The sequence below is a fragment of the Pipistrellus hanaki genome, assembly GCF_964339955.1.
Source record: "Pipistrellus hanaki genome assembly, chromosome: 4".
Classification (NCBI taxonomy): domain Eukaryota; kingdom Metazoa; phylum Chordata; class Mammalia; order Chiroptera; family Vespertilionidae; genus Pipistrellus; species Pipistrellus hanaki.
The window spans coordinates 92,513,136-92,541,082 of NC_140506.1; the positions used below are offsets into that span (position 1 = coordinate 92,513,136).

At 50.7% G+C, this 27,947-nt stretch overlaps 1 protein-coding gene and 1 pseudogene across 3 annotated transcripts; one reads left to right on the forward strand and one right to left on the reverse strand.

Moving 5' to 3' along the window:
• Positions 1 to 283: 283 nt before the first annotated feature.
• Positions 284 to 27,805, forward strand: LOC311621304 (tryptase beta-2-like; the record flags this gene model as incomplete). 2 transcript variants are annotated; one of them, XM_084881243.1, is made up of 6 exons in its annotated part: positions 284 to 351; positions 551 to 611; positions 26,528 to 26,702; positions 26,815 to 27,080; positions 27,234 to 27,397; positions 27,469 to 27,805. In XM_084881243.1, the coding sequence occupies 5 exons, from the start codon at positions 551 to 553 to the stop codon at positions 27,631 to 27,633; spliced, it is 831 nt and encodes a 276-aa protein (XP_084737369.1). In that variant the 3' UTR covers positions 27,634 to 27,805. The 2 variants fall into 2 exon arrangements, with proteins under 2 accessions (XP_084737369.1, XP_084737368.1); XM_084881242.1 differs by lacking the exons at positions 284 to 351; positions 551 to 611 and adding an exon at positions 26,323 to 26,386.
• Positions 15,730 to 16,072, reverse strand: LOC311621053 (eukaryotic translation initiation factor 1-like; annotated as a pseudogene). The gene has a single exon. The product of its transcript is annotated as a eukaryotic translation initiation factor 1-like (transcript).
• Positions 27,806 to 27,947: the final 142 nt, after the last annotated feature.

Genomic DNA, 27,947 nt, shown 5'->3' on the forward strand with positions numbered 1-27,947 from the left:
GGGGCCAGGGGTAGGGGGGCCTGGCAGGGAGGTATCCAAGGTGAACTGGCACTAGCTGCTTGTTATCTAACTGTCATTTCCACCTTCCTGTCTCTCACTGATGACCCTCAGATCCCAAGATAACATGATATCACGATGATCAGCAGAACTGCTCAGATAACACCTGGACATGGATGTTATCAGATACCCAAGGAATCCTGGGAGGGGGATCAGGGCTCTGGGTCTGAATCATCCACTTCCTCCACCCCGTATTGGAGGATCAAAAAACCCCTCCTCTGACCTCCACTCCATCTGGAAGGACAAATGGGAGGGGAGAGTGGGCTGGGGCAATAGCAGCAGCAACCTGTCAAGGTAAGCACCCCAGTAGACCCCACCTGAGTGTTAGTGCACTGAGTAGCTGAGCCTCACATCTGGAGCAGCAGGACCTCAGACTCCGGGTCTGAACTGACCCCTCATCCCGGGGTCCCCGACTCCATCTGTACCCACACCCTGCAGACACCCACCGAGCTCAGCACCCTTGGGTTAAGCAGCCCCTCCTGGCTCCTTCCAGATGCTGAGTCTGCTGGTGCTGGCACTGCCCCTCCTGCTGAGCCCGGGCCACGCGGCCCCTGGTGAGTCCTGACCCTGCTCAGCCCTGTCCCTGCTCCTCTCCCTCCCCCCACAGGCTCCACAAGGGGTGGTGGGCTCACAGAAGCCCACGTTTGTGTGGGCACAGGGGCTGGGCTGTATCCTGAGTGTGTTTCTGCCCCAGCCCCGAGCCAGGACCTGGAGAGAGTGGGCATCGTGGCGGGGCAGGAGGCCCCTGGAAACAAGTGGCCCTGGCAGGTGAGCCTGAGACTCAAAACCGAATTCTGGATGCACTTCTGCGGGGGCTCCCTCATCCACCCCCAGTGGGTGCTGACTGCAGCGCACTGCCTGGGACTGTGAGTGCCCATGGAGTCTGATAGGTGGGGGCTGGGGCTGGGACTGCATCCTCACTCCCTCCTGGGTGGACAGGAGCCCTCTCAGTTCCTGTGTAAGTGCCCCTCCCTCCAGGGAAATCAAAGATCCTGCGGACCTGAGGGTACAGCTGCGGGAGCAGCACCTCTATTACTGGGAAAAGCTGATGCCCGTCAACCGGATCATCGTGCACCCCAACTACTATGTCGTCCTGGACAAGTTTGACATCGCCCTGATGGAGCTGGAGGATCCTGTGGATATCTCCTGCAATGTCCAGCTGGTCACTCTGCCCCCTGCCTCGGAGACCTTTCCCCTGGGGACTCAGTGCTGGGTGACAGGCTGGGGGTATGTGGGCAATGGAGGTGAGGTGTAGGGCTTAGGCATGGGGGGGGGAGGGATGGTGGAGGGTCTTGGGCTCCTTATTGAATGGACATGCAGCTTCTTTCTCCAGATTGCTGAGACCTTCGTAATGCTGGGGTAAGTATCCTGGCATTAATGGACACCAACCCAGAGGCTCCAATATTAATGGCACCCAACGTGGGGCCCAAACATTAATGGCATCCAAGGTGATGTGCCAATAGGCCAGCTTAGGGAGAGGGAGTTATGTGAGCCCTGCCAGGGAGAGCTGGCAGGGGCAGGGTGTACCAAGAGAAGGGACTAGTTGTCTGAGCAAGGAAGTCACTTAGGGCCACCATGCCTCAGTTTCCCCTGGTATTTCATGGAAGGGATGTAGGAAGGAGAGAAAAGACACACACAGGCATTCTTACTAATAAGGGAAACCATTCAGTGCCAGCCTCTGCAGGCCGGCCTGCTCTTCTCTCTGTGCCCCAACAAGGTGCCCGAACCAGGCGCCAGGGGGCAGCTGGATTAGTTCGGTCTGACCCTCCAGCACCATCATCTTCTCTCCCAGAGCCCACAATCCAGAGCAAAGCCTTAGGGACACTAAGCATGAGCAGGTGCCCTGCGAGAGGCACATGCTCTGGGCCTCCCACAAGGGACCTGATTGTGGCATCACTCAGGCACTAGTGGAGACAAAACATCCAATCCATCCAGCCCTGAAAACTGAGTCCTGGGGCCAGGCTGGCCTGGAGGCAGAGCTGGAAGGAACCCGGGCCTGGATCCCACCCCTTCCCTTTCCTTCCTCAAAGGGGCATAGGTGAGGTCAAGGACGAGGCCCGCCTTAGGGGAGAAGACGGCAGCCCAGCGTGTGCCTGGGCTCAGGTCTGGCACCAAGGAGGTAGCAGCCCCCTGTGCCATCCCTGCCCCTGTGTCATCCCATGGCAGGTTGGCAAAGCCTCCCAGCCCAGCCTGCTTCATCCTCCTCCTCTCACGCCACAGTATCTCTTTCCCCACGGTTCCCCCTGAAGGAGGTGAGGGTCCCCATCGTGGAAAACAGCAAATGTGACACAGAATATCACACTGGCCTGTACATGGGGGACAACGTCCATATTGTCAAGGACAACGTGATCTGTGCCGGGGACGAGGAGAGTGACTCCTGCCAGGTGCGTGTGTGTCATTCCCCAAGGTCCCCCCGCCCCTCAGCCTCTGCAGCCACTTACTGATCCCTCTCCTCCCCAGGGCGACTCTGGAGGGCCCCTGGTCTGCAAGGTCAATGGCACCTGGTTGCAGGTGGCTGTGCCCAGCCCAACAGGCCCCTAATCTACACCCGCGTCACCTCCTACCTGCACTGGATCCACCAGTACGTCCCCAAGGAGCCCTGAGCCCTTCCCTCGGGCTGCCACCTGGGGCTGAGGAGAATCCAGCCCCCTCCTGTCCCCAGACCAGTGCTTCCTGCCCAGTGTCTGCCCTTTCCACCTCCCATACCCCCTGCCCTTAGCAGCCCCAGCCAACCCCTCCTCAGCCCAGGGGGCGAGTGATGGGCACTGCCCCTCATTAAAGTGTGGGAAGAGCACATGTGGTTGTGGCCATGTGTCCCACCAAGGGGAAGGGAAGGCTGCAAGGGCAGCCACGCAGCCACTGTGTGTCACTGTGGGGACCCGACCCTGAGCACTGGCCTGGCTGTGGGGACATCCCCTCCCCAGGCCCTGGTGCCTGGGACTATGTCTCCCCGGGGAGCAGTCATGGGAATTCAGGACACAGAAAGCAACAAAAAGCATTTAAAAAAGGAATCTAGCCCAGCCAGAATGGCTCAGCGGTTGAGCATTGACCTATGAACCAGAAGGTCACGGCTTGTTTCCTGGTCAGGGCACATGCCCAGGATGTGGGCTCAGTTCCCAGAAGGAGAATGAGCAGGAGGCAGCCGTCGATGACTCTCTCATGGATGTTTCTCTCTCCTCCTCCCTGAAATGAATAAAACGTTTTTAAAAAGAGGATTCTAGGGGCAGCCAGGTAAGCTGCATTGGGGTCACAATGTAGATAAACCCTTGGCCCCACACCCTGGGGCCCCCCGACCACGCAGTGCCCGCTCTCCCCAGCCCCTCCTCATCCTCAGGCTGCACTGCACATGCACATGTGGACATCGGGAGATTCTCATTGGGCAGGTGTTCACCTGCAACACTGATGGCCCCAGGCCCTCGTCCAATGAGTCCACCTCTTAGATGAGCAGTGGCCGAGCGAGCTTCCTGTCACCGCTCAGGTCCCAGGGCCGCTGGTTCTGTGCCTCTGGCTGCTGTGCCTGCGTCTTGCCTCCTGGGCACAGCGTCCATACCCGAACTCCACTGCCCATGGTGCAGACTGGCAGGTCCGTGTGGGAGGGCCTCTGCCCACTCACCTGAGCCTCCCCGTTGTGAACACCATAGTAGGAGCTCAGCTCCTCCTTTCCTGTCACCCTTAACCATCTGATTGCAGCCAGAATACTGCCCTTCCTCTGTGTGAGAGCAGAGAGGGGCCGGCCACCGCCCTCTCCGCCCCACACTCTTGGGGCTGCCTCTGTGGTCCGTGGGCTGAGATTGCTCACCTTGCACAAGCGCATCTACACTTTTCCCAGGGCAGGCTGACCTGGAGACACTGAGGGACAAGGGCTCCTCATCCCCTGGTGGGGGTGCAGGGAACGAAAGGGACATGGGGGGCCTGGGGCTGAGACACCCACACTGGGGGAGCAAATAGGAGGCCAGGCACCCCGCTTCCCCTTGTCTGGCCCTGGGATCTCCAGGCGCTCAGCCAGCGGCAGTGAAAATACAGTGAGTGCTGGCTTATCAGGGTCAGCGGGCCTTCCACTGGGCCAAGGGGGCTGGGAGGGACAGCCCTTCCTCTGGGCCCGCATGGGTCCTCCTGAGGGCGCTCCGTGCAGGCCCATGGTCACTGGCTGCTGGTGACCCGAACCCCAGGTCCAGCCGAGGGTGGCACTCTGGGGTACGCCACCCCTCCCTGTGCTCTCTGGAAAATGGGCACAGAACCGAGTCTCCTCAGTCATCGAGGGGCCACACCTATGGTGACTGGGTTTCTTGTTGGAGAGCAGGCCTGCCATCTGGGGGTGTGGAGATCCTGCAGGAAACCTTGTATGCGGTGCTGGTGGAATGAGGGGCCTCAATGATGGAGGAAAATGAGCTAAAACAGGTGAAGACCCTGAAGGCCCATCATGTGGGGACCAGGGAAGGCCCTGGGGGTCCAGAAGGCAGAGGACTGGGTTCTTCTGGATCTGCCCCGCCCCACACTGGGCAGCATCGGGCCCCCGGGGCCTGGCAGGGCCGGCCTGGGCTTGAGCCCCACTCCCTGAGCTGGACAGAAAGGGCGCTTTCCACTTTCCCGAGGTCACCTCCTGAGTGTGGCTGCCACCTGTTCACACAGCCTGCACCCAGAGGTGGTGCCACTCATGTCCGTGTTCATCGGAGCCACGTGGCTCATGCACCTCTGAGCTGAGGCTCTGGGCCGGGTGCTGGCGGGACGGAGTCCTGGCTGTTCCTGGAGCAGCTCCGTCCTGGTCAGTCACCAGGCAGCCTGCCCCTGAGCCTCAGTTTCCACATGTCAAAGGGGAAGCTCCCATCGGGTCCATGATTTGGATCTAGGCAGGCAGCGGGGGGTTGGGTCCAGAAAGTCTTAGCCCTTCCAAGAGGCCTCTAGTCAGCTCGGTCACCAGGCGCTGGCCAGACTGCGGACTGTTTGGGAGGACTGCCCGAAGCTGGGCAGCTGGAGCTGTGTCCGGCTGGTCTTTGGTGGGCTTCACAGGACCTGAGGGTGGGGATGGGGACAGGGACACGGGGGAAGGCAGGGCAGGGAGGGTCTGGTCACAGGGCCTGAGCTGTCTCTGCTGGGTTCAAGCTGTGCCTTGAGCTGGGACCCTTGTGAGGACCCCCAAGACCAGGCTCCCCGAGGAGAGAGGAGCCAATGTGCCTGGGAACTGCGGCGAGCTTCCAGGAGGGGGCAGCACTGACATCACCTGTGCCAGGCGAGGAGGAAAGGCGCAGGTTTGCAGCCTGGTGTCTGGGGCGATGATGGGTTCTGCTGGGGTATTTCCCCTCAAAGGACTATTTTTTTTTTTATTGATTTCAAAGAGGAAGGAAGAGAGAGATAGAAACATCAATGATGAGAGAGAATAATGAATTGGCTGCCCCCTGCATGCTCCACACTGAGATCCAGCCCACAACCCTGGGCATGTGCCCTGACACGGAACTGAACCTTGACCTCTTTGTTCATAGGTCGATGCTGGACCCCTGAGCCACACCGGCCAGGCCTGCTGTGGTCTGGATACTAGGTGAGAAGAACAGAGCTTCAGGTGTTTAGTGATGATTCCCCTCACTGTTGATAAGAGTTTCCTTACAGACCCTGGGGAACGGGAGGAGGAGACAAGGCTGTAAGAAGATCAGATGCCTGGGTGGGTCCGTGACTCAGAAAAGAACTACATTTGAGAACAGACCAAGGACAGGACACTCTTTGGTTTGGTGGCTGTGCCTGGACTCTGACCCCCTCCTCGAGTTTGCTGACCATTCTCTGGCCCCTGGAACGAACTGAGCTGTTTGTACGTCATAGAAGGCTGGCCACCTTGTTATGGGACTTTGAGCTCCTGAAGGCCGGACTGCAGACCCTGCCCTCTCCTTTCCCTGTTATACTTGTAGCTGCACATAATTAGCTTCTCCCTCGTGTGTCTATAACCAGCCAACTGGTCAGAGCAGAATTCCCAGGGTGACTGACTGCTCTCCCAACACTACTGGCATCCTATCTAATAAAGAGGGAATATGCTAATTAACCCTCATGCTGTGGATTAGATGTCAGAAACACCTACAGCCAATAAGGAGGGACTATGCAAATTGACTGTCCCACCCTCAAAGATGGGGTTACCCACAGCCACAAGATGGAGGTGTTTAGTCTCCACAGCCCACAGCTGCCCAAGGCCTACCCGAGGCACAGACAAGCCTTGGATGGCAGCTGCCCAGCCACCCATGGCTGCCCAAGGCTCAGGTACCCTGGACCGGCCGAGGTTTGCTCCACCAGCATGGCAGCAGCAGAAGTATGATGGGGGTGTCACCTTCCCCTGATTGCTGGCTCGCCTCCCGACCCTGAGGACTCCCAGACAGTGAGAGGGGGCAGGCCAGGCTGAGAGACCAGCCCTATAGTGCATGAATTTTCATGCACTGAGCCTCTAGTTATTGGAATAAACACTCACATATGATTCAACCATGTCTCTGCTGAATTTGGCTCAAGTAGTGACAGGCGGTCTCAGACCCATTGTGCCTGGTTTCAGTCTGACTGTGAGCCCCTGAGAGAGCCACTGGCTGCCTAGACTGCAGGGTCCCTCTGGGGCAAATGGAGGCGATAAGCCCTAACTTCAGGGTGTACACAAGGAACAGCTGGGCCTGACCTCAGCTCCTCCTCCTCCCCCCTCCTGGGTCTTTCCTGCCCCTCCCCAGAGGGCACGTGGGGCTGATTGCAAAGGGGTGGCAGAAGGTTGTCAAATTGGACTATGGTGGTGCCTATGTGACTGTATGCATTGGTCCAACTCAAATTGTGGGCTTAAAATTGGATCATTTAATTATGTGCGCATGCAAGATAAAGCTAATTTAAAATTTTTCATCATGGAAGTCTTTTTTTGTTTTTCATCCTCACCCGTTGATATGCTTATTGATTTTAGAGAGAGGGGAAGAGAGAGAGAGACATCGATGTGAGAGAGAACATCGGTTGCCTTCTGTACAGGCACTGACCGGGAACTGAACCCCCAACCTTCATTACACAGGACAATGCTCCAACCAACTGAGCCACACTGACAAGGGCTAGAATAGAAGTCTTTTCTTAAAGATATTTGCCTTGAAAGATCTGAGCAGCAACCCATGTTTCTGCTAGAAAAACAGGAATTCAATGTGGCCAAGCGTTGGAGCACACAGATCTTTAGCTAATAAATCAAATGAAGCCTGTGGTTATTATTCCCACTGTGGGGAATCTCCCTAAACCCCAAGCAGGTGGCATCTACACAAAGGTTCCTCCTAGGGAGTGTGGCCAAGGGCTGTCTGCACACAGAGGTCTGAGTGGTGGGACACCTCCAGATGGTGGGGTCCCTTCCTCCTTCCTAGTTTCTGGACCTTTACTCCTGGGCTGGCCTTTTGCACCCTGGCCACACCCAGGAGAAATCCTCCAGGGACCCAAGCCATTCCCCTCATTCCTGGGTCTCTCCCAGCTCACCACCCCCCACTCCTCTCATCTCCCCTTCCTTCCAGCACCTGCCCAGCTCACAGCAGCAATGTGCTCCCCAGGAGGGTGTGGCTAAGATCCTGAGAGACAAACCATGTGCCCCGAGCCTCCATTCAGCGCCTACACAGGCACCCAGTCATGAGGGGGCCCTAACCAGTATAAGCAGGATGAGGTTGACAGAAACCAGCTAGGTAAGTGTAGCCAGCTGCGAAGCTGAAGTCAATGTGGAGTTAACCATATACTGTATATGAGCAACAGCTAAGCCTCCCTTCGGGGCGGTGGGCCTTTAAATGTGAATCCTGTCTCCTTTTCTTGTTGCATGTCAATAAAACTACCTAATGGCACCCACACATCCTCCTTGAGGTGAACACCCATCAGGAGACCGTGGTCTTGTAATGTTTGCATCAATGGGCACCGGGAGGGGGGAAGGGCGATGGGTGGCACGTGAGGAGTTACCTTCCTGAGGCCACACAGATGACAGGGGAAGCAGGGGAGGGGGTGCTCAGGATCCATACCCTCCCTCCCTTCAGAGCCCCCATTCTCACACCAGCGAAGTATGTGCCGGACCCTCCTCCTTGGGGACTTCCTCTGTGACTTTAGGTCCGGCCTGTTGTTCAGGCCCCTGCCTCCTGCCTCTCCACAACTTATAGGTGTGGGGTCAGAGGGCAATGGGGTCCCAGGGCGCCTTCAGCAAAGATTCTGGATTCTCCCAGCGAGGGGAGAGAAACCTTTCTGGGACACAACCTGCCGCTGGTTTGGCGCCTGCCCTCTGTGGAGGGGTCAGGGCCACGGTGGGGAGAAAAGGCCCAGACAGGAGGCGGGAGGAGCCTCCCATTGCAAGAGCCCATTCAAGTCCACTTGTCCCCACTTCAGGACCTTTCAGCCTTGTCTGTACCCAGGGACTGGTGACCTCGCCTGTCATCCCTCCCCCCCGGATTTAAAGTCATAAGGCAGCCGAAACCGGTTTGGCTCAGTGGATAGAGCGTCAGCCTGCGGACTGAAAGGTCCCAGGTCCGATTTCGGTCAAGGGCATATACCTTGGTTGCGGGCACATCCCCAGTAGTGGGTGTGCAAGAAGCAGCTGGTCAATGATTCTCTCTCATTGATGTTTCAAACTCTCTATCCCTCTCTCTTCCTCTCTGTAAAAAATCAATAAAATATATTTTTTAAAATAAAATAAAAAATAAAGTCATGAGGCAGAATAGAAGGAATTCAGGGGACACTCCCTACAGGTGGGATGAAGAAGGAGGAGCAGACATCACCGGCCAATAAGTTTCCAGGTCCGCACACCAGAGCCAGCCCCCTCCACACAGGATCAAAGGTGTGGGGCCCTGCCTGACCAGAGTGCGCCAGAGGCTAAAGGCCCACGGGCCATGCATGAAGGCACTGACACAGCAGTATTACTGTTAAGGCCCCTTTGCCATCTGCATGCGCGAGGGCCATGACTCAGCAGTAGCACTACTGGTGCTGTGCAGGTGTGTTCTCACATAACCTGCTATTATAATGAGCACAGGTGTCACTAACTAGCCCTAGGCCGCTGCTCTTTGAGTGAGTATATAAGTTGCCACTGGCCAGCCGGTTGTGACCGCTTTGTTTGCAATAAAGCATGACCCACCTTCCTACAGCCACTCCTATTTTCTTCCAGTTCCCACATCCAAAGAGGTCATGTCCCTGGCTGAGGAACTTGGACCCAACAAAAGGGAAAGAGCCCTAGCCGGTTTGGCTCAGTGGATAGAGTCAGCAGAGGACCAAAAGGTCCCGGGTTTGATTTCAGTCAGGTGCAAGTACCTTGGTCATAGGCTCATCCCTGATCTGGGCCCTGGTCAGGGCAGGTGCAGGAGGCAACTAATCGACGTGCTTCTCTCTATGTTCCCCTCTCTCTTCCACTCTCTCTAAAATCAATGGAAAAATATTCTCAGATGAGGATTAAGAAAACAAACAAAAAGCAAACAAAGAAAGGGGGGAAAACAGTTTATGGTAGGAAACCCCTGATATGGTCAACAAAATCAGATCAATCTAAGATAGAAGAAAAATTGACCAGAGAACAACCCCAAATCTCATGTATATAATACATATAAAAGCCTAAGGGACCATTATGACCAGTCTACTGATCTCTATGATGATACTCTGACCACCAGGGGCAGACCTCAATGCAGGAGCTGCCTCCTGGTGGTCAATGCACTCCCACAGCCAACCTCCCTGGATCCCTCCTCTGCCTGCCAACCCGGATGAGCCCTAATTGCCAGCCAGGCCAAGGGTCCCCACCCATGCATAGGCCGATAACTATGGAGGAAATTGAAGAAGTAATAATAATGATAAAAAAAATAACTTCCAACAAACAAAAGTCCTGTACTCGATGGCTTCACAGGAAATTTTACCCAATGCTCAAAGAAATAAAACCCATCTTCTTCAGACTATTCAAAAAAATTTAAGAGGAAGGAGCACTTCCAAGCTGTTTCTACAAAGCCAGCATTACCCTAACCCCAAAACCAGATAAAGACAATAAAAAGAAAGAGAATTACAGGCCAATATCCCTGATGAACATAAATGTTAAAAATCCTCAACAAAATTCTAGCAAATCGAATCCAGCATTACATTAGAAAGATCATACACCATGACCAATTGGGTCTTATCTCAAGGATGCAAGGATGGTACAATATCCTCAAATCAATAAATGTGATACAACACCTAAACAAACTGAGAGATAAAAACCATATAATCAGGTCCATTGATACAGAAAAAGCTTTTGACAAAATCCAACACGCTTTCTTGATAAAAAACAAAACAAAAACAAAACAAACAAACAAACAAACAAAAACCTCTCAGCAAGGTGGGAATATAAGGATCATACCACAACGTAATAAAAGCCATATATGCCAAACTCAAGGCCAACATTATACTCAATGGGCAAAAACCATTTCCCTTAAGAACAGGAACAAAACAGGGATGCCCACTCTCACCACTCCTCTTCGACATAGTACTGGAAGTACTACCCATTGCTATCAGATAAGAAGAAAAAATAAAGGGAATCCAAATTGGAAAGGAAGAAGTTAAACAGCCCTTATTCGAAGATGAAATGACATTGTAATAGAAAACCCCAAAGAGTCCATCAAAAAATTATTAGACTTAATAAATGAATTAGGCAATGTAGCAGGTTACAAAATTAACACCCAGAAGTCTATGGCTTTTGAATACACCAATAATGAACTCACAGAAAGAGAAATTTAAAAAGCAACCCCATTTACCATTGCAACAAAAAAATTAAGACACCTAGGAATAAACTTAACCAAGGAGACAAAGGACCTGCACTCAGAAAATTTCAGGACACTAAAAAAAAAGAGATAGAGGAAGACATGAACAAATGGAAGAATATACCATGTTCATGGATTTGCAGAATCAGCATCATTAAAATGTCCATAATACCTAAAGCAACCTATTAATTCAATGCAATCCCCATTAAAATACCAATGGCATACTTTAAAGACCAAGAACAAATTCTCCAAAAATTCATCTGGAATAAAAATGACCCTGAATAGCTGCAGCAATCTTGAGAAAGAAGAATAATGTTGCAGGGATCACAATACCAGATATTAAGCTATACTGCAAAGCCACTATTCTCAAAACTGTCTGGTACTGGCACAAGAACAGGCATATAGATCTATGGAAAAGAACAGAGAACCCAGAAATCGACACAAGCTGGTATGCTCAATTAATATTTGACAAAGGAGGCAAGAGCATACAGTGGAGACAAGACATTCTCTTCAATAAATGGTGTTAGGAAAACTGGCCAGATACTTGCAAAAAAAAAAAAATGAAACTAGACCACCAATTTATACCATACACAAGAATAAACTAAAAATGGATAAAGAAATTAAATGTAAGAAAAAATCTCAGAAGAAACCATAGGCAACAAAATAGCAGACATTACTCATAGCAATATCTTTACCAATACAGTTCCTAGGGCACTGTAAATTAAAGAGAAAAGAAACAAATGAGACTACATTAAAATAAAAAGCTCCTGCATGGCTAAAAAAACTATCAATGAAACAATAAGAAAGCCCACTGCATGGGAGAACATATTTGCCATAGTTATCTCTGGTAAGGGTTGAATCTCCAACATTTACAGGGAACTCAGACAACTTAACAAAAGGAAGATAAACAATCATATCAAAAAATGGGCAAAGGACCTAAATAGACACTTTTTGAAAGAAGACATTTAGAAAGCCAAGAGACACGTGATATCATGATAAAAGTCACTAATCATCCGAGACGCAAATCAAAACAACAATGAGGTACCACCTCACACATGTCAGAATGGCTATCATCAACAAATCAACAAATGACAAGTGCTAGTGAGGATGTGGAGAAAAAGGAACTCTAGTGCACTGCTGGTGGGAATGCAGAGTGGTGCAGCCACTGTGGAGAACAGTATGGAGTTTCCTCAAAAAACTAAAAATGGAACTGCCATATGACCAAGGAATCCCACTTCTAGGAATACATCCCAAGAAAACAGAAACACAAATCAGAAGGGCCGAGACCGGTTTGGCTCAATGGATAGAGCATCGGCTTGGGGACGGAAGGGACCCAGGTTCAATTCCGGTCAAGGGCATGTACCTTGGCTGCTGGCATATCCCCAGTAGGGGGTGTGCAGGAGGCAGCTGATCGATGACTCTCTCTCATCGATGTTTCTAGCTCTCTATCTCTCTCCCTTCCTCTCTGTACAAAAATCAATAAAATATATTTTTAAAAAATCAGAAGGGATGTATGCACCCCTATTTTAATAGCATCATAATTTACAATAGCTAAGATTTAGAAACAGCATAAGTGCCCATCAGCAGATGCATGGATTAGAAAACTGTGGTATATCTACACAATGGAATACTATGTTGATATAAAAAAGAAGGAACTCTTACCATTTGCAACAGCATGGATGGATCTGGAGAGCATTATGCTAAGTGAAATAAGCCAGTCGGTGAAAGAAAAATACCACATGATCTCACTCATTTACGGGTAATAAAGAACATTACACACTGTTGAACAAAATTAGACAGAGGGAAAGAAGCATTGGACAGACTATCAAACTATACCAGGAAGGTAGGGGAGGGTTGGGAGAGAGTAGGAGATCAACCGAAGGACTTGCATGCATATAAGCACAACTAGCAGACTCAAGACATTGGGAGTGGAGGGATGAGGGCAAGTGCCGGTAGGTAGGGGAGGCCAGGGGGAGGTCAGTGGAGGGCAGTGGAGAGAGACATATACTACAATTTATAATACCTTAAACAATAAAAATTAAAAATAATAATAATAGATATCTTTTTTAAAAAGAAAGAATGTAAATGGACCCTGGGCAGTGGTTAGAACGTTGGTCCCTGCACCAGAGTCGTGGGTTTGATTCCTGGTCAAGGGCATGTACCTGGGTTGCAGGTTTGTTCCTCAACCCTGGTCAGGATGTCTGCCAAAGCCAATCAATCTATGTGTCTCCCTCACACTGATGTCTCTCTCTCTGTCTCTCCTCTTCCCCTCTCTTCCACTCTTTCTAAAAAACCAGCAGAAAAAATACCCTGGGTTTAGGATTAATAAAAAAAAGATAAAATGAGGGACGCTGAGATAACGTGTTCGTGGGCATTTGAGCCAGCAGCTGTGTGGGAGGGAGGGTGGGCAGTGCAGTGTCTTCTGCTCTGAGCAGGGGTCCCTATGGCCTCAGGCTGCCATTGGAGGGCCCAGGGTGCTGGGTCTGAGTGAGAGGAATGGATGCCCAGAGTGAGGGTGGAGCTGGGTGGGTGTTTGGTGTTTCTGTTCTCTGATTGGTGTTTCTGTTTTCTTGAAATTCATTCCTAGAAGTGGTGAAAGGGCAGTGCGGGGCTAACTCCTAAGCATCCATTTTGCATGTCATTGTGTAACTAGACCCTAACCTTCCCCCAACCAATCCGGGTCAGCCAAAATAGTGACATCACCACCCCATAAAACCCTTTGATCTGTTGAAGCTCTCTCTCTTCCACCACACAGCTATCTGTGTAAGTGGGACAGAGACCATGCTAGCATTGAATATGGGCTATCTGCTATTGCATCGGACTCGGCTACCTGGTGGTGTTTAGGGATCACAAAATCTGTAGGATTACTGGGTCATATGGCAGTTCCATTTTGAGTTTTTTGAGGAAACTCCATACTGTTTTCCACAATGGCTGCACCGGATTCCCACCAACAGTGCACTAGGGTTTTTTGATCAAGGACAGGACCAAAGCCGGAACTGTGATGAGGATGTCAGAGCCCTAATCGGGAAGGCTGAGGGCAGGTGGGCAAAAAGCACAGCTTCTGTTACCTAACAGCCCCATTGTGCAGCACCTCAGTGGTAGCTGGACAGCGAGGGTGGGTGGGTGTTCTGTGGGCAGCACTGTGCCAGAGTCCACGGGTCCTCACGTGTCACAGTGGAGGTCTTGGACTCGGGGCAGGGAGGCTCCCAGAGGCCCTCATTCACATCACTGACTGTTCCATTGGGGCCCCACCAAATCTCAGGACGACTGCGAGCACACAGACAAGGACACTGAATCTCCCTCACTCTGCCCTACTGCTCAGAGGGACACAGGCCCCAGCGCAGCTTTGTGTCCACAGGACTGCTTTGCTCCTCACCGAGGACAGCACCTGGGAACGGATACCAGGCAGCACCCCTCTCCGCAGTGCCCACTGGGGCTCTGACCAAGGCCCCCGAGTTCTGTGTGCTGCTCCCTGACTCCTTTCCTGGTGCTGTCCTCCCACAGCCAGGCCTCTGTCCTAGACGTGGGGGTGCCAGCCTGTGACACCCAGACTGATGTGGCTTCTTCCTCCTGCTGGCTCCCCACTCTCCACTCTCCCTCCTCCTGAGGCCCAGGCACCCTGGGACCCACCGTGTTCTAATGGGTAGGAGTTTTGACTGGCATCACCCGGGATCCCTAGGGTTTGCCTACTGTGCTCCTACCACACAGGCCTCACAGCTGGAGGTTCCAGCAGCCTCTCTGAGGGATGTTCCCAGTGTCTTGGTTGTTAGTTGGATTGCTTTCTCCTGAGGTGATCAGTTTTGCCAGAAGAGGGGCTAGGTGCAGTGGCCTGGCTGCTCCCCCTGGCTCCAGGGCATGCTGGGAGAGAAGGCTGGAAGCCCAGGGTCCCGCAGGCAGACTGCCACCCATGACTGGGTTCTCAGCCCCAGGCTGGTCCCCCTGCACCCGGAGCCTCCTAGGGCCTCTCTCCACGTGTGCCCATGCACCATCTTCTGCATGTATGTGAGCATACATGTGTGGGAAGCCGCCCATTGTTTTCACTAGCAGAGAGGTTTGGTCAAGGAGTCAGGAAAGCTGGTGACCCTTGAGCTCTAGCAAAGGTCAGAGCTGTGCACCCACTGTATATTTCAGTCAACAGTAGCTGAAGCAACTTTCCTACCAGACAGTCATGTACATCTTTACTGATAAGATAGTCTGTCTATTATTGGAAATTGCCTGCCTAAGGGCTATAGATGTATCCCAAACTGAATAAAAGGAAGGCAAGGCCCATGCAGAGGTCTTCCTCTTGATCTAGGCTCTCGCATGGTTCTCCAATATTTCCAAATTATTGTTTCTTTTTTTTTCCTAGGTGTTTCTGAAAACAAGTTTCATTTAAATAACATTAAAACTACATGACTGACAATTCAGTTTGAAATTTGTTCCCTTGTCAAAAGTTTAACTTAGATAGAAGATTGGTCTCAAATTATGGCGTTTGGACAACTATGAGTCCTTACACTTCCTGGAGGGAAGGTGGCAGGCTGCTCTGAGCTCCATCCACCTGGTCAGGGGGAGACCTTTGGCTACTGAAAGCTCCCTCTAGTGGTGCACATGGCGCTGCTGCCTGAGCCCTCTCCTCTCAGCTTCACTGAAGGCTGTTCAGGGGGAGACATTCTCTGAGGGCAAGGAAATCTGGTGAGGAGCTTTGGCCAGAAAATGGGTTTGGCTGAAACCTCACGGTGTTGCTGTTTCAGGCTGGACACTGCCAGGCTTGGCCTCTGTGTAAATGAGGGACTTCAAGACTCGAGAGCATGGCTCTTTTCAGTTTCCTGCATGAAGGAGCCACACTAGTCCAAGCTAAAAGCAGACCCAAATGGTGACATTATACCAGCTGTGAGGTTTTTAAACTTGTGACAAGGGACAGATGGGAAATTCCACTCAATACAAAGAAACCCTCACATAAGCTTCAGTGACCCAAAAGCACTTACAACCCATGCACCTTCGGCGGGTCGTCCTTAGCCAGTCCAATCTCGAGGAGGAACTGGCATATGTTCTTGCACTGGTCACTCTGCAGTTGAGTTACTTCTCCATATTCTGGGTGCTCAATGACAGTACGATTGCAGGCAAATAAGGGTCTTGCAGCCGTTTCTCTGTTGGATTCTTGTGTGGATATAATCCTCAGCGCCACCGGGAAGCCGATCATCACCCTTACTTGCATCAGCAAAGGGGTGGAAAGAGTGGAGGTTCTGGGCAGTGGACATACAATAAGATTCCTTTTCCTGGGTGGAAACGGCCTGGGGAAGGCTGCGGCGGGAGAAGGCAGGCAGCGGGGACAGAGCGTCCAGAGGCGAGGGGGATTCAAGAGGAGGTTGCTGAGCGGCTGCTCAGTCACTGGGGCCCAAATTATTGTTTATTGTCTTGTCTCTTTTATTTGAGTGCAGCCCCTCTTTCAGAGCCTGAATATTGAACCATGCCGGATGAAGGACTTCACATACGTGCATGTGTGTGTGTGTGTGTGTGTGTGTGTGTGTATGTGTGTGTGTCTGTGTGTGGTTGTCCAGTTGCATGGATTGGGAAGCTCCGATACATGCAGACATATAGTCACATATAACTTTGATAGACGTTGGACAGGAGCAGATCACAGCGAACACCATGCGACAAGGCCACTTGCCAAGTTCACTGTCTGAGTTTATGAGGGGCGTCCTGTAGCCCATCTTTGTAACTGACACTGGCCATGTATTTCTCTGCCTTTGTTTACGCCCTCAGCAAATACTGAGCCTGAATTTCTGTTCTCAGAGGTCACTTTCAGTTACCTGGTATTGGAAGACAACAGGATACATTTGTATTTTAAGCTTTCTCACACTTATATCAAAATGGGCACAAGCCCTCCTACACTGTGATATTAAAAAAATATACTTCTATACTTTAGAATTTCAGAATCTAAAGCAATGTCAGAATGAAAATTAAAAAGTATACATGACTCACAATGTTGACAATACCACATCCTAACATTCACAGAGACACTGGGGCTTGCACGTGGAGGGAGATGAGCAGTCCTTTCTGGATATAGTATAAACAGAACAGAGAATGTCCTGTTGAAGTCAATAAATGAGAAAAAAGATGTCAGAGGAAACCGAGAGAGGGAGCATAAGGAAGAGAATAAAAGATCAGCCAACTAAGGGAAGAAAGTCAGGGGTAATTAAAAATAAATGAAAAGAATCACCTGGACTAGATGATAAAGAAATTACAGGGTTGCAAAGCTCAAGGTGAGTTCCTTAAGTTTAATGAAATAGACAAACCTCTGGCAAGATTGGTCAGGCAGGAAAACTGATGAACAGATAATCCTATATGATAAAAGCATAGGTGACATCATGCCATTGTCACAAGATGGTCGCCACAAGATGGCTGGCAGGGGAGGGCAGTTGGGAGTGACCAGGCCAGCAGGGAGGGCAGTTGGGAGCGATTGGGCCAATAAGGGAGGGCAGTTGGGGGCAATCAGGCTGGCAGGGGAGAGCAATTGGGTGTGATCAGGCCAGCAGTTAGGCATCAATCAGGCCAGCAGGGGAGTGTAGGGGGTAACAGGCAGGCAGGCAGAAGTGGTTAGGCACAATCAGGCAGGAAGGCAGGTGAGTGGTTGAGAGCCAGCAGTCCTGGATTGTGAGAGAGATGTCCAACTGCCAGTTTAGGCCCAAACCAAAATCAGAAGTTGGACATCCCCCAAGGGGTCCCAGATTGGAGAAGGTGCAGGCCAAGCTGAGGGACACTCCAACAGCGGGGTGCGAGGGGGGGGGGGGGGGGGCTGGTGTCCCTCATGCACGAATTTCATGCACTCTGCCTGTAATATTAGCACTAAAGAGATGAACAGAAACATGGACAGGATAAAGATTTTTTTTTAATCAGAAAAGGTTAGTATGAACAACCACATTAAACAAATTTGCCCTCAGGTGACATGGACAACTTTTAGGCAAGTATAACTCATGGGAACTGACTTTAGGAGAATGGGAAGCAGGACCAGATGTAGATTCATGAAAGGCCAGCTTCTGGGTGGTGAACATCTACCCAGAACTAAAATATAAAGTAGAACATGGGAGAGTTACAGCACAGCGTGGCTTCCGGAAGAATTACACTGAGACTTAAGGTCCAGCGATCTTCCAGGGAACAGAAAGGAGGCAGCTGCCTGACACACTGGAGCACAGAACCAGGCACAGACAATAAATGGAAATTTCAGGCAACTTTCCATTATGAACATAGATTGAACAAACCCAAAGTAAAACATTATCAAATCAACTCCCAACATATAAAATAATTACCAAAAGACCCAGGAAGGTCTAAACCACCATAGTTTAACAGCAATTAGTGCAAAATGCCACATTAACGGAGCAGAAATAGATTATAAAAGCCATCTGATAATCTCAATAGATATGGAAAAAAAATTTTTTATTTGGTTGATAAATTCAACCACAGTTTGTGATGAAACTCATAGCAAACTTAGGCCATAGGTGACTTCTTTAAATGATAAGGGTGGCTCTCCCAGAGCCCTCAGCAAACATCCTACTTACCCTAATGCTAGCAGATAAAATGTAGTCCATTTTACACCATTCAGAGTTGTGCTGCCTCTGAATGAGGGATGATGGACAGGGAGGCCCAGACAGTGCAGGTGACTCCAGGCAGCACACAGCGATCAGAAACACACAAAAGGAGTGAGGATCAGGGGAGAGGGGAGGAGGCTACCAGGAACAACATGGCAGTGTACACGGATCTCCCAAGGCCATCTGCACACAATGTCAGAACTAACATGGGTGCGGCGAGGCAGCTCTTTACATGATCAACACGTGCAAGATTTCGGAGAGGATATTGTACAGTTGAGCTAAAGGACAAAAGGTCCAAGTAAAATGGACAGATATTTGCTGACCATGGGAGGAGGATGCAGCACCCGAGAGCTGTAAACTCTTATCAATGTTCAGCCATTCACTCCCACAGAAGTCCCACCCACAGGATTTTTCAGGACAGATGGCGAGCTAACTTTTACGTTTGGATGGCAGGTTTTGGGAGTAAAAGGTTATCATTAAAGTCTTTTGCTTTGATTGAAAAGAGAATTAACCTTGGGTTACAAGACACAATTGTATTTGACAAGAAAATCCTTGAGTGAAATTTCTTTCTTATTTTGTTAACCCTCACCCCAGGATTTTATTTTTTTGATCCTATTTATTTTTACTTTTTATTATTGTCTAAAGTTTTACATCTGTCTCCTTTTCTCCTGATTGACCCTCAGCCATTCCCACCACAGGGAAGCCCTCACCACCTCAGTGTCTGTGTCCCTTAGTTATGTTAACATGCATGCATACAAGTCCTTTGTTGCTCTCTGACCCTCCTCCCCCCACACACACATATCCCCTGCATTTGTCTATGGATCTATTTTTGTTCATCAGTTTATGTATATTTTTCCCATTGACTTTTAGAGAAAGTGGAAGGGAGGGGGAGAGACAGAAACATGGAGGTGAGAGAGACATATTAGTTGGTTGCCTCTCTCACACACCCCGACCAGGTCCAGGGATCCAGCCTGCAGCAGAGGTACGTGCCTTTGACTGGAATCCAACCTGAGACCCTTCAGTCTGAGGGCTGACACTCTAACCATTGAGCCAAACCAGCCAGGGTAAGTGAAATGTATTTTGCTGACATAAGAACTGAGAAAGTGCTAGACTGGCACTAGGTAGTCTCCCTTCTCCCCTCTTCAGTGTCTTCTGTTAGAGCACCTGATTTTAAGATGAATAAGATCTAAAGAGTTCACAGTTGGCCAGGTCACTCACCTGTGATATGAAGCCATCACGTATCGAGCTTTTATTTCAGGCACCTGTGTGCAGCGGGGCTGAGGCCCAAAAAGCAATCAGCGGTGATTGAAGGGATGGCAGGGTTTTACAAACTTCTGCTGGCTGCAAACCATTCTGCTGATGTGATGGTCCGGTCCTTGGTTCTTCCTGTCGCCAGATGTCTGGTGGTTGTGTAGGCCAGTGTTTCCCAACCTTCTCTCATGATGAGAATCACCTGGTGCAGTTGTTAAAACACAGATTCCTGAATCCCAACTAAGAAGTGCTAAACTAGAATTTTTGAGAACATATAGGTAAAATTGCATACCTAACTTAGTGTTCTGTATATAAAATCTGTCTTAGAGCACTAGTTAAGTATACAATTTTACCTATATGTTCCCAAAAACTCTAGTTTAGCACTTCTTAGTTGGGATTCAGGAATCTGTGTTTTAACAACTCCACCAGGTGATTCTCATCATGAGAGAAGGGTGGGAAACACTGGTGTAGGCTATGCTGCGATCAAGGCTACAGGCTTTCTGCACATCAGGACTTGGGAGAAGGCACTCACAGAAAAATGCACACGCACCCTGTATTTTGCTAGTGCCCAGCCCTCCCCGCCCCCAACAGAGACACCATGGGCACCTCCACTCCCTGCTGCTCTCTGCCACCCCGCCGAGCCCCACGTTTCCTTTCTCCGGGGAACTCAGTTCCAGTCGGTGAGCATGCCTGCTTGCAACCAGCACTTGAACTCCAGCAGGAAGTGTCTCTGGCTTCTTACTCCTGCTGCTTCTTGACAGCTGGGTTTGCTCCACAACAAAGTGCCCCAGCCTGGGTGGCTCAGGCAGCAGTGAGGGATTTTCACCTTCTGGGGGCAGAAGTCTGAGACCCAGGTGTGGGCAGGCCTCTACCCAAACTTCTGGGGGCTGCTGGAACCACCTGGGGTTCCTTGGTTTTATGGCTGAATCATGTTCCATTGAGTGGATGGACTACATTTTACCTACCTACTCATCTGTCGTGGGCACTTGAGTTATTTTTGCCTTTTGACTATTAAGAATAATGTATCTGTAACATTAGTGTACGCAAAAGCAGAAAAAAGAAGAGCATGCTGCTCTTTGACAATAGAGTGGAACCTTGATTCTCCAACTTAATCCATTGTGGAAGGCTGTTTGAGAAGCGATTGTTCAAAAACACAATCATTTTTCGCATTAGAAAGACTGTGAATTGCCCCTGTCCAGTGTGCCTAGTGGTTAGAGAGTTGATTCCTGGTCATGGGCATGTACCTGGGTTACAGGTTTGTTCCTCAGCCCTGGTCAGGATGCCTGCGGGAGCCAATCAATCGATGTGTCTCTCTCATATTGATGTTTTTCTCTCTCTCTGTCTCTCTTCTTCCCCTCCCTGCACTCTATCTAAAAGACCACCAAAATAATAATAATATAATATATATAATATAATAATATAATATATATATCTCCTTGGTGAGGATTAATAACAACAAAAATACTAAATTGTAAATTGAATTGACAACATTAGTTAGCTGCACATTGGCTGTGACAGGTCCTATTATTATTTTTTCCGTCCAATACAATTCCTCCCCCCAGCTCCCCAAGGGCATTTGGTAGTAGAATCCTAACATGCTGCAGGCTGATAAGTATAACTAACAAAATCTAGCTTGATTGGGTTTTCTCGTGGACTACCCAGTCTAGATTATTTTGGTAGTGCGTTTCTAAGCAAGGAGCAAAGGATGGCATGACAAGGTGTAATCCAACAATTTATGATAAGGCCTGTCTTTCCTTGCTGTGTGAGGAGCAGTAATTTTATGGTGCTTCTGTGTCCCAGCAAGAGCACATGAGTTCTCCTCCTGGTACTAGTCTCAGATTCTGCTGGCACTCATAAAAAGACAAAATAAGAATTATCAGATAAAGCCAGTGATTATCCAGAAATACTAGAGCATGTTACCTTAGGAGGGGATAAGAAAGATTAGTGTTAGGGAGAATTCAGCAGGTGTTATCTGAATTCCTTGGAGCAGGTTGCTTGGCCAGGTCTGCTGTCTTCTTGACAGTGACCTGCAGGGGGTGTTTCTGGTCAGAGGTCACCTTCCACTCAGACTGGATGTCACTCGGCTGGTGGGCTGTCTTCACCCAGGAATGGTGGGTTCTGCAACCTTAAGAGCTATGGGGGTGGTAATATGACTGCATAGAGTCCTTTCCAGGTAGGCTTAAGGGGCTCCTTTTTCCAATCCTTTACCCAAACCTGGTCTCCCGTTTTATAAGTATGTACAGCTGTTCCTAGAGAGATGGCTAGTCATCGGTCAATAATCCACCTGTGGACCTCAAAGACAGTATTTCCAAGTCCTTGTAGTTGTTTATGGATTTCTAAGTTCCCTACTTCCCCCAAATCTCCCTTTGGCCGAATTAAGGGAGGGGGTCTACCATCTAAAATTTCAAAGGGAGAGAAATCTACCCTGACCCTCAGGGTACAGTGTATCCACAGGAGTACAAGGGGCAAGATATCTGTCCAGTGTAAGGTTGTCTCTTCGAAAAGCTTAGCCATAGCCTGCTTTAGAGTCTGGTTCATGTGCTCCACTTTCCTTGAACTCTGAGGCCTGTAAGCTGTATGTAGGTTCCATCTAATTCCTAAAGCCTTGGCTACCTGTTGTACTATTTCTGCTACAAAAGCTGGGCCGTTATCGGACCCTATGGTCAGAGGCATTTCATACATCGGAATTATGTCCTTCAGCAATGCTTTAGTGACTTCTCTCGCCTTTTCAGTGTGAGTGGGATACACCTTGACCCAACCTGAACAGGTGCAAACAAAGACTAGAAGGTATTTATTCCCCCTGCTAGGCCCTATTTCTAAAATCTATGTCTAAGTCCTCAAAAGGAGCTTGCCCACAGCACTGAACTCCTATGGGTCCCACAGGACCCTGCTTGGCATTATTCTGAGCACAGAGGAGGCAATGCTGAGAGACTGGGGCACACAAGGAGAGTAGATGGGCAATTACGTAGTACCTGCCTAACAAAGTTTCTAGAGCAGTCTTTTCTAAATGAGTGAGTCCATGCTGTGGGAAGACTACCTTATGGGCTAACTGTTCTGGGACCTAGACCCAGTGATCTGGGAGTATCCACCAGCCTTCCATTGTTCTCTTGCCCCCTTCTTTCTGGGCCCATTCCCCCTCCTGAGGAGTGTATTTTGGAGGCTCAGGTAATTTGGGGTCCACCATGATCTATGCCGGTGCTGCTTAACACCAATGAAGCCCAGACTCGGGTTTCTAACAGCATTTCCAAAACAAGGAGCCTTGGAGAAATGGCTGATTCTATCATTGAGGCAGCAATTGTTCAAGAAGAGCCAGGTGTCTGAGAAACTGTCACAGCCCAGAGGACCTTAAGGAGATAAGACAATTAGATGTCATGTGGGGCTTGGATGGAATCCTGGGAAAGAAAGAGGCCATTGTGGGAAAAGTAAGGGCATCCGAATAAACCCAGAAATTATACTTAGTATAGTGTATCACATTGGGTCATCTATAAAAATAAAAGTAATATGCTAATTAGACAAGACAGCTAAACAACCTTCCAGATGTCATTCCTGATGTCCTTTCAGACAAAGCTGCGGTAGCTGGGGCTGAGGCAAAGGCAGTTAGGGGTAATCAGGGGAGGTGAGCAGTTAAGGGTGATCAGGCATGCAAGCAAATGGTTAGGGGTGATCAGGCAGGCAGGCAGAGGAGTTAGGAGCCAGCAGTCCCAGACTGTGAGAGGATGCAGATTCGACTGAGCTAACCCCATGCATGAATTTCCTATACTGGGCCTTTAGTTAATTATAGCAAATAGATCATACTATTAAAAATGTTAATAATAGAGGAAATTGGGTGTAGGGTATGAATCTAAACCTGTTCTAAAATTTAAAAGTATATTTCTAAATAAGAAATACAAACCTAGAGTTCCAGGCCCAAATGAGCCTAAGAGAGACATCTCAAGCCCTGTGAGGAGTATTGCCTCACCGTCCGCAGGTCCTGTGGTCTCCACCACAGATCAGAGAGACACATCACCAGCTGCCCAGCCCGGGGCAGCCCTTCCTAACCGTCCCCTGTCGTGCCAGAACCAGATCACTGAGCTGATTATGGGGCCCTGGGAGGGGCCAGGACTTCCAGAACCCCCAGCTAGCTCCCAATCACAGGCAGAGTTGGATGTCATTGTAGGTCAGTGATCTCCTCAGATCTGGGGGAACTGAGACATTGCTTGATGATCCCGGACCAGTCTTCTTGGGGTGCAGACCTGTCTCCTTCCTACCAAGTCCTGCCAACAGCTTCAGCTCTGAAGTGGGTGTTCCACATTGACCCTGATGATGATAAGGATGGCAATGGCACCACCTGTCCAGGCCTCTGGGGGCCTGATGTGGCCCCAGTTTAGGGGCTAGAGGTAGGTCTGCAGGAACACAGGTCATCCGCCTCCTGGATCACACAGTGCCATCTAGGCCCCCACAGGAAGGGAGATGGGGCCCTCACCTGTCCCACCCCAGTTAGCCTCCAGCGTTGGGACCCTCTCTCCCCACTGGCAGCCCATTGTGCTTGGGAGGCAGAAGGATGGCCCTTCCAAGATGTCCTCATCCTCACCCCTGCGCCTGTGCCTCTGCCTGTGGGCTCACGGGACAGAGGCTTTTGTGGATGTGACTAAGGTGATGGCCTTGAGACAGGAGAGTTCCCTAGGCCGTCCAAATGCACCCAGTGTCCTTAGGTGAGTCCTTAAAATCACAGGCTCTTCCCAGCTGTGGGCAGGGGATGGTGGGTGTCGGAGAGATGCTCCCGGCGTCCTTTGAAGATGGAGGACAGGCAGGAGCTGAAGCACTTGGGGGGCCGCTAGAAGCTGAAAGTGTCCAGGAACTGATTCTCTTTTAGAGCCGCCGGGACGAATGCAGCCCTGCCCATACCTGGGCTTTAGCCTCTGAGACCCAGGACATGCCTCTGACCAAAGAATCATGAGAAAATGATTGTGTCATTCAAGCCTGACTTTGTGGTAATTCCAAACCCGGATGTTTTCCCTGAAATATTTACCCAACATTTAAGAAAGAAAGAATACCAAACCTACATAATCTATCCTAGTTGGAGAGAACACTACCCAACTCCTTTGTATAAGGTCAGGATTACCCTCATACCAAAATAAGTCAAAGACATTACATAAAAAGGTAACTACAGAACAATATCCCTCATCAGCATAAACATGAGAATCCTCAACAAGATATTAGCAGATTGAATCAGGAGCTATATAGATGGGATCTAGATAACACATTGTGACCCAGAGAAGTTTACATAAGAAAACCAAAGATATTGTATGGGAAGAAAACTACAGACCAGTGTCCCTCCTAGAGCGAGCCACCAAAATCCTTAAACCAACTTTGGTGAATTGAGTTCCTCCAAATATGGAGAGGCTGACACATCACGGTCAAGTGTAATTCATTCCAGGAATGCAAAATTAGTTTAACATGTGAAAATCAGTCCACGTAATTCATTATTTTGACAAACTATGAAAGAGTAGCTATTATTGTCCTATGCTTAGCGGCAGAAAAAAACTTTTACACAATTCAACACCCATTTCAATTCAACAGAAATAACTATAGCATGCTGTCTTGATTAATTTGCTGAGAATTTCTGTTGGATTGAAATGGGTGTTGAATTGTGTTAAAAAAAAAAATGCTTCCACTAAGCATAAGATAATAGCTGTTCTTTTACAGTTTGTCAATATGATGAATTACATGGATTAATTTTCACATGTTAAACCACCTTTGCATGTATTCCAGGCCTTAGTCATCACTTTGTGAATGATGTTCTTCCTATAGACGGCTAGGAAGAACATCACTCACAAACTGCAAATCAAGACATTGCTGGACCTTATCAAGGAACTGAGGTCACAGGGCAAAGAGCTGACCCAACATCTGGAGAGGAACGGGACCAAGCACTTGGTCACCTGGGACAGATGTGTAGGAGCCAACCAGGGACAGATGGGTCCCAGTGCCAGGCGGGTGTTTGGTCAGGGTAGGGGGCAGCCCGAGGCTCCCCTAGGCCACAGGAGGGGCCATCTGGATGGCAGTGGGTGACAGAAAAGGATCAGGCCTCTGGGTGTTGGGGGAGGTGGGCTAGAGGCTCTGGTAACCAGCAAGCCCAAGAGACTGAGGAGCTGAAAGGATGAACAGGCAGGGATAGTGGTCAGCCTTGGTTGTGGAGGGCGGGGGCCAGGGGTAGTGGGGCCTGGCTGGGGGGTGTCCAAGGGGAAGTGGCACTAGCTGCTTGTTATCTAACTGTCATTTCCAACTGCCTGTCCCTCAGTGATGACACTTAGATCCCAAGATAGCAAGGTATCATGGAGATCAGCAGAACTGCTTAGATAACACCCGGACATGGATGTTGTCAGATACCCAAGGAATCCTGGCAGGGGAATCAGGGCCCTGGGTCTGAATCATCCACTTCCTCCACCCCTGATTGGAGGATTGAGCAACTCCTCTTTTGAACCCTCCACCCATCCCAACTGGAAGGATAAATGGGAGGGAAGATTGGGCTGGGGCAATAGCAGCAGCAACCTGTCAAGGTAAGCACCCCACCAGACCCCACTACCTGGGGTTAGTGCACTGAGTAGCTGAGCCTCACATCTGGAGCAGCAGGACCTCAGACCCTGGATCTGCACTGACCCCTCATCCCGGGGTCCTCGATTCCATCTGCCCCCACACCCTGCAGACCCCTGCTGGGCTCAGCCCCCCTGGGTCAAGCAGCCCCTCCTGGCTCCTTCCAGATGCTGAGTCTGCTGGTGCTGGCACTGCCCCTCCTGCTGCTGAGCCCGGACCACGCGGCCCCTGGTGAGTCCTGACCCTGCTCAGCCCTGTCCCTGCCCCTCCCCCTCCCCCCACCTGCTCCACAAGGGGTGGTGGGCTCAGAGAAGCCCAGGTTTGTGTGGGCACAGGGGCCGGTATGTGTCCTGAGGGTGTTTCCTGCCCCAGCCCCGAGCCAGGACCGGGAGAGAGTGGGCATCGTGGGGGGGCAGGAGGCCCCTGGAGACAAGTGGCCCTGGCAGGTGAGCCTGAGACTCCTACAAGACGAATACTGGAAACACATCTGCGGGGGCTCCCTCATCCACCCCCAGTGGGTGCTGACCGCCGCAAACTGCGTGGGACCGTGAGTGCCCATGTGGGCTGGTGGGTGTGGTTGGACCTGGGACTGCATCCCCACTCCCTCCTGGGTGGACAGGAGGCCGCTCAGTCCCCTGAGTAGGTGCCCCTCCCTCCAGGGACATCACAGACCCCACAGACCTGAGGGTGCAGCTGCGGGAGCAGCACCTTTATTACCGGGACAAGCTGCTGCCCGTCAACCAGGTCATCGTGCATCCCAACTACTACACCGCCGAGAACGGGGCAGACATCGCCCTGCTGGAGCTGGAGGAGCCCGTGAGGATCTCTGGCAAATATCAGTGGGTGGCTCTGCCCCCTGCCATGGAGACATTTTCTCCGGGCACCCCCTGCTGGGTGACAGGTTGGGGTGGTGTGCAAGAGGAAGGTGAGTGTCAGGCACCATTGGAGGGCTTGGGGGAGTGGGGACCAGTTACACCCAAAACCCAACCTTTGGTTTCCGTTGGGGGAGGGGTCCTGACAGCAGGCTGGGGCAGTGCTGGCCTCCTCCCTGGTGCTGAATGCTCTCCTCTCGCCTCAGTGCCCCTCCCCCCGCCGTACCCCCTGAAGCAGGTGAAGGTCCCCATCGTGGAAAACAGCGAATGTGACTCCGAATACCACGCTGGCCTCTACACCGGGGACAACGTCCGGATCGTCCATAAGGACATGATCTGTGCGGGGACCAAGAATAGGGGCCCCTGCCAGGTGCGCTGTGTCCTCCCCCGAGGCAAACCCCTTAACCTCTGCAGCCCCTTGCTGACCCCTCTCCTCCCCAGGGCGACTCTGGAGGACCCCTGGTCTGCGAGGTCAACGGCACGATGATGCAGGCAGGTGTGGTCAGCTGGGGTGACGGCTGTGGCAAACCCAACAAGCCCGGCATCTACACACGCATCACCTCTTACCTGCACTGGATCCACCAGTATGTCCCCAAGGAGCCCTGAGCCCCTCCCTCGGGCTGCCACCTGCGGCTGAGAAGAACCCAGCCCCCTCCTGTCCCCGACCACTGCTTCCTGCCCAGTGTCTGCCCTTTCCACCTCCCTGCACCCTGTTCTGAGCTCCACCAGAAAACCCTTCCCAGCCCAGGGATGGGTGGTGGGCACTGCCCCTAATTAAAGTGTGTGGAGAGCACATGTGGTTGTGGCCATGTGTCCTGCTGTGGGCCTCACCGAGGGGGAGGGAGGGCTCGAGTGACAGACACACAGCCAAGGTGGGAACCCAGCCCTGAGCACTGGCCTTGCCGGGGGACACCCCCTCC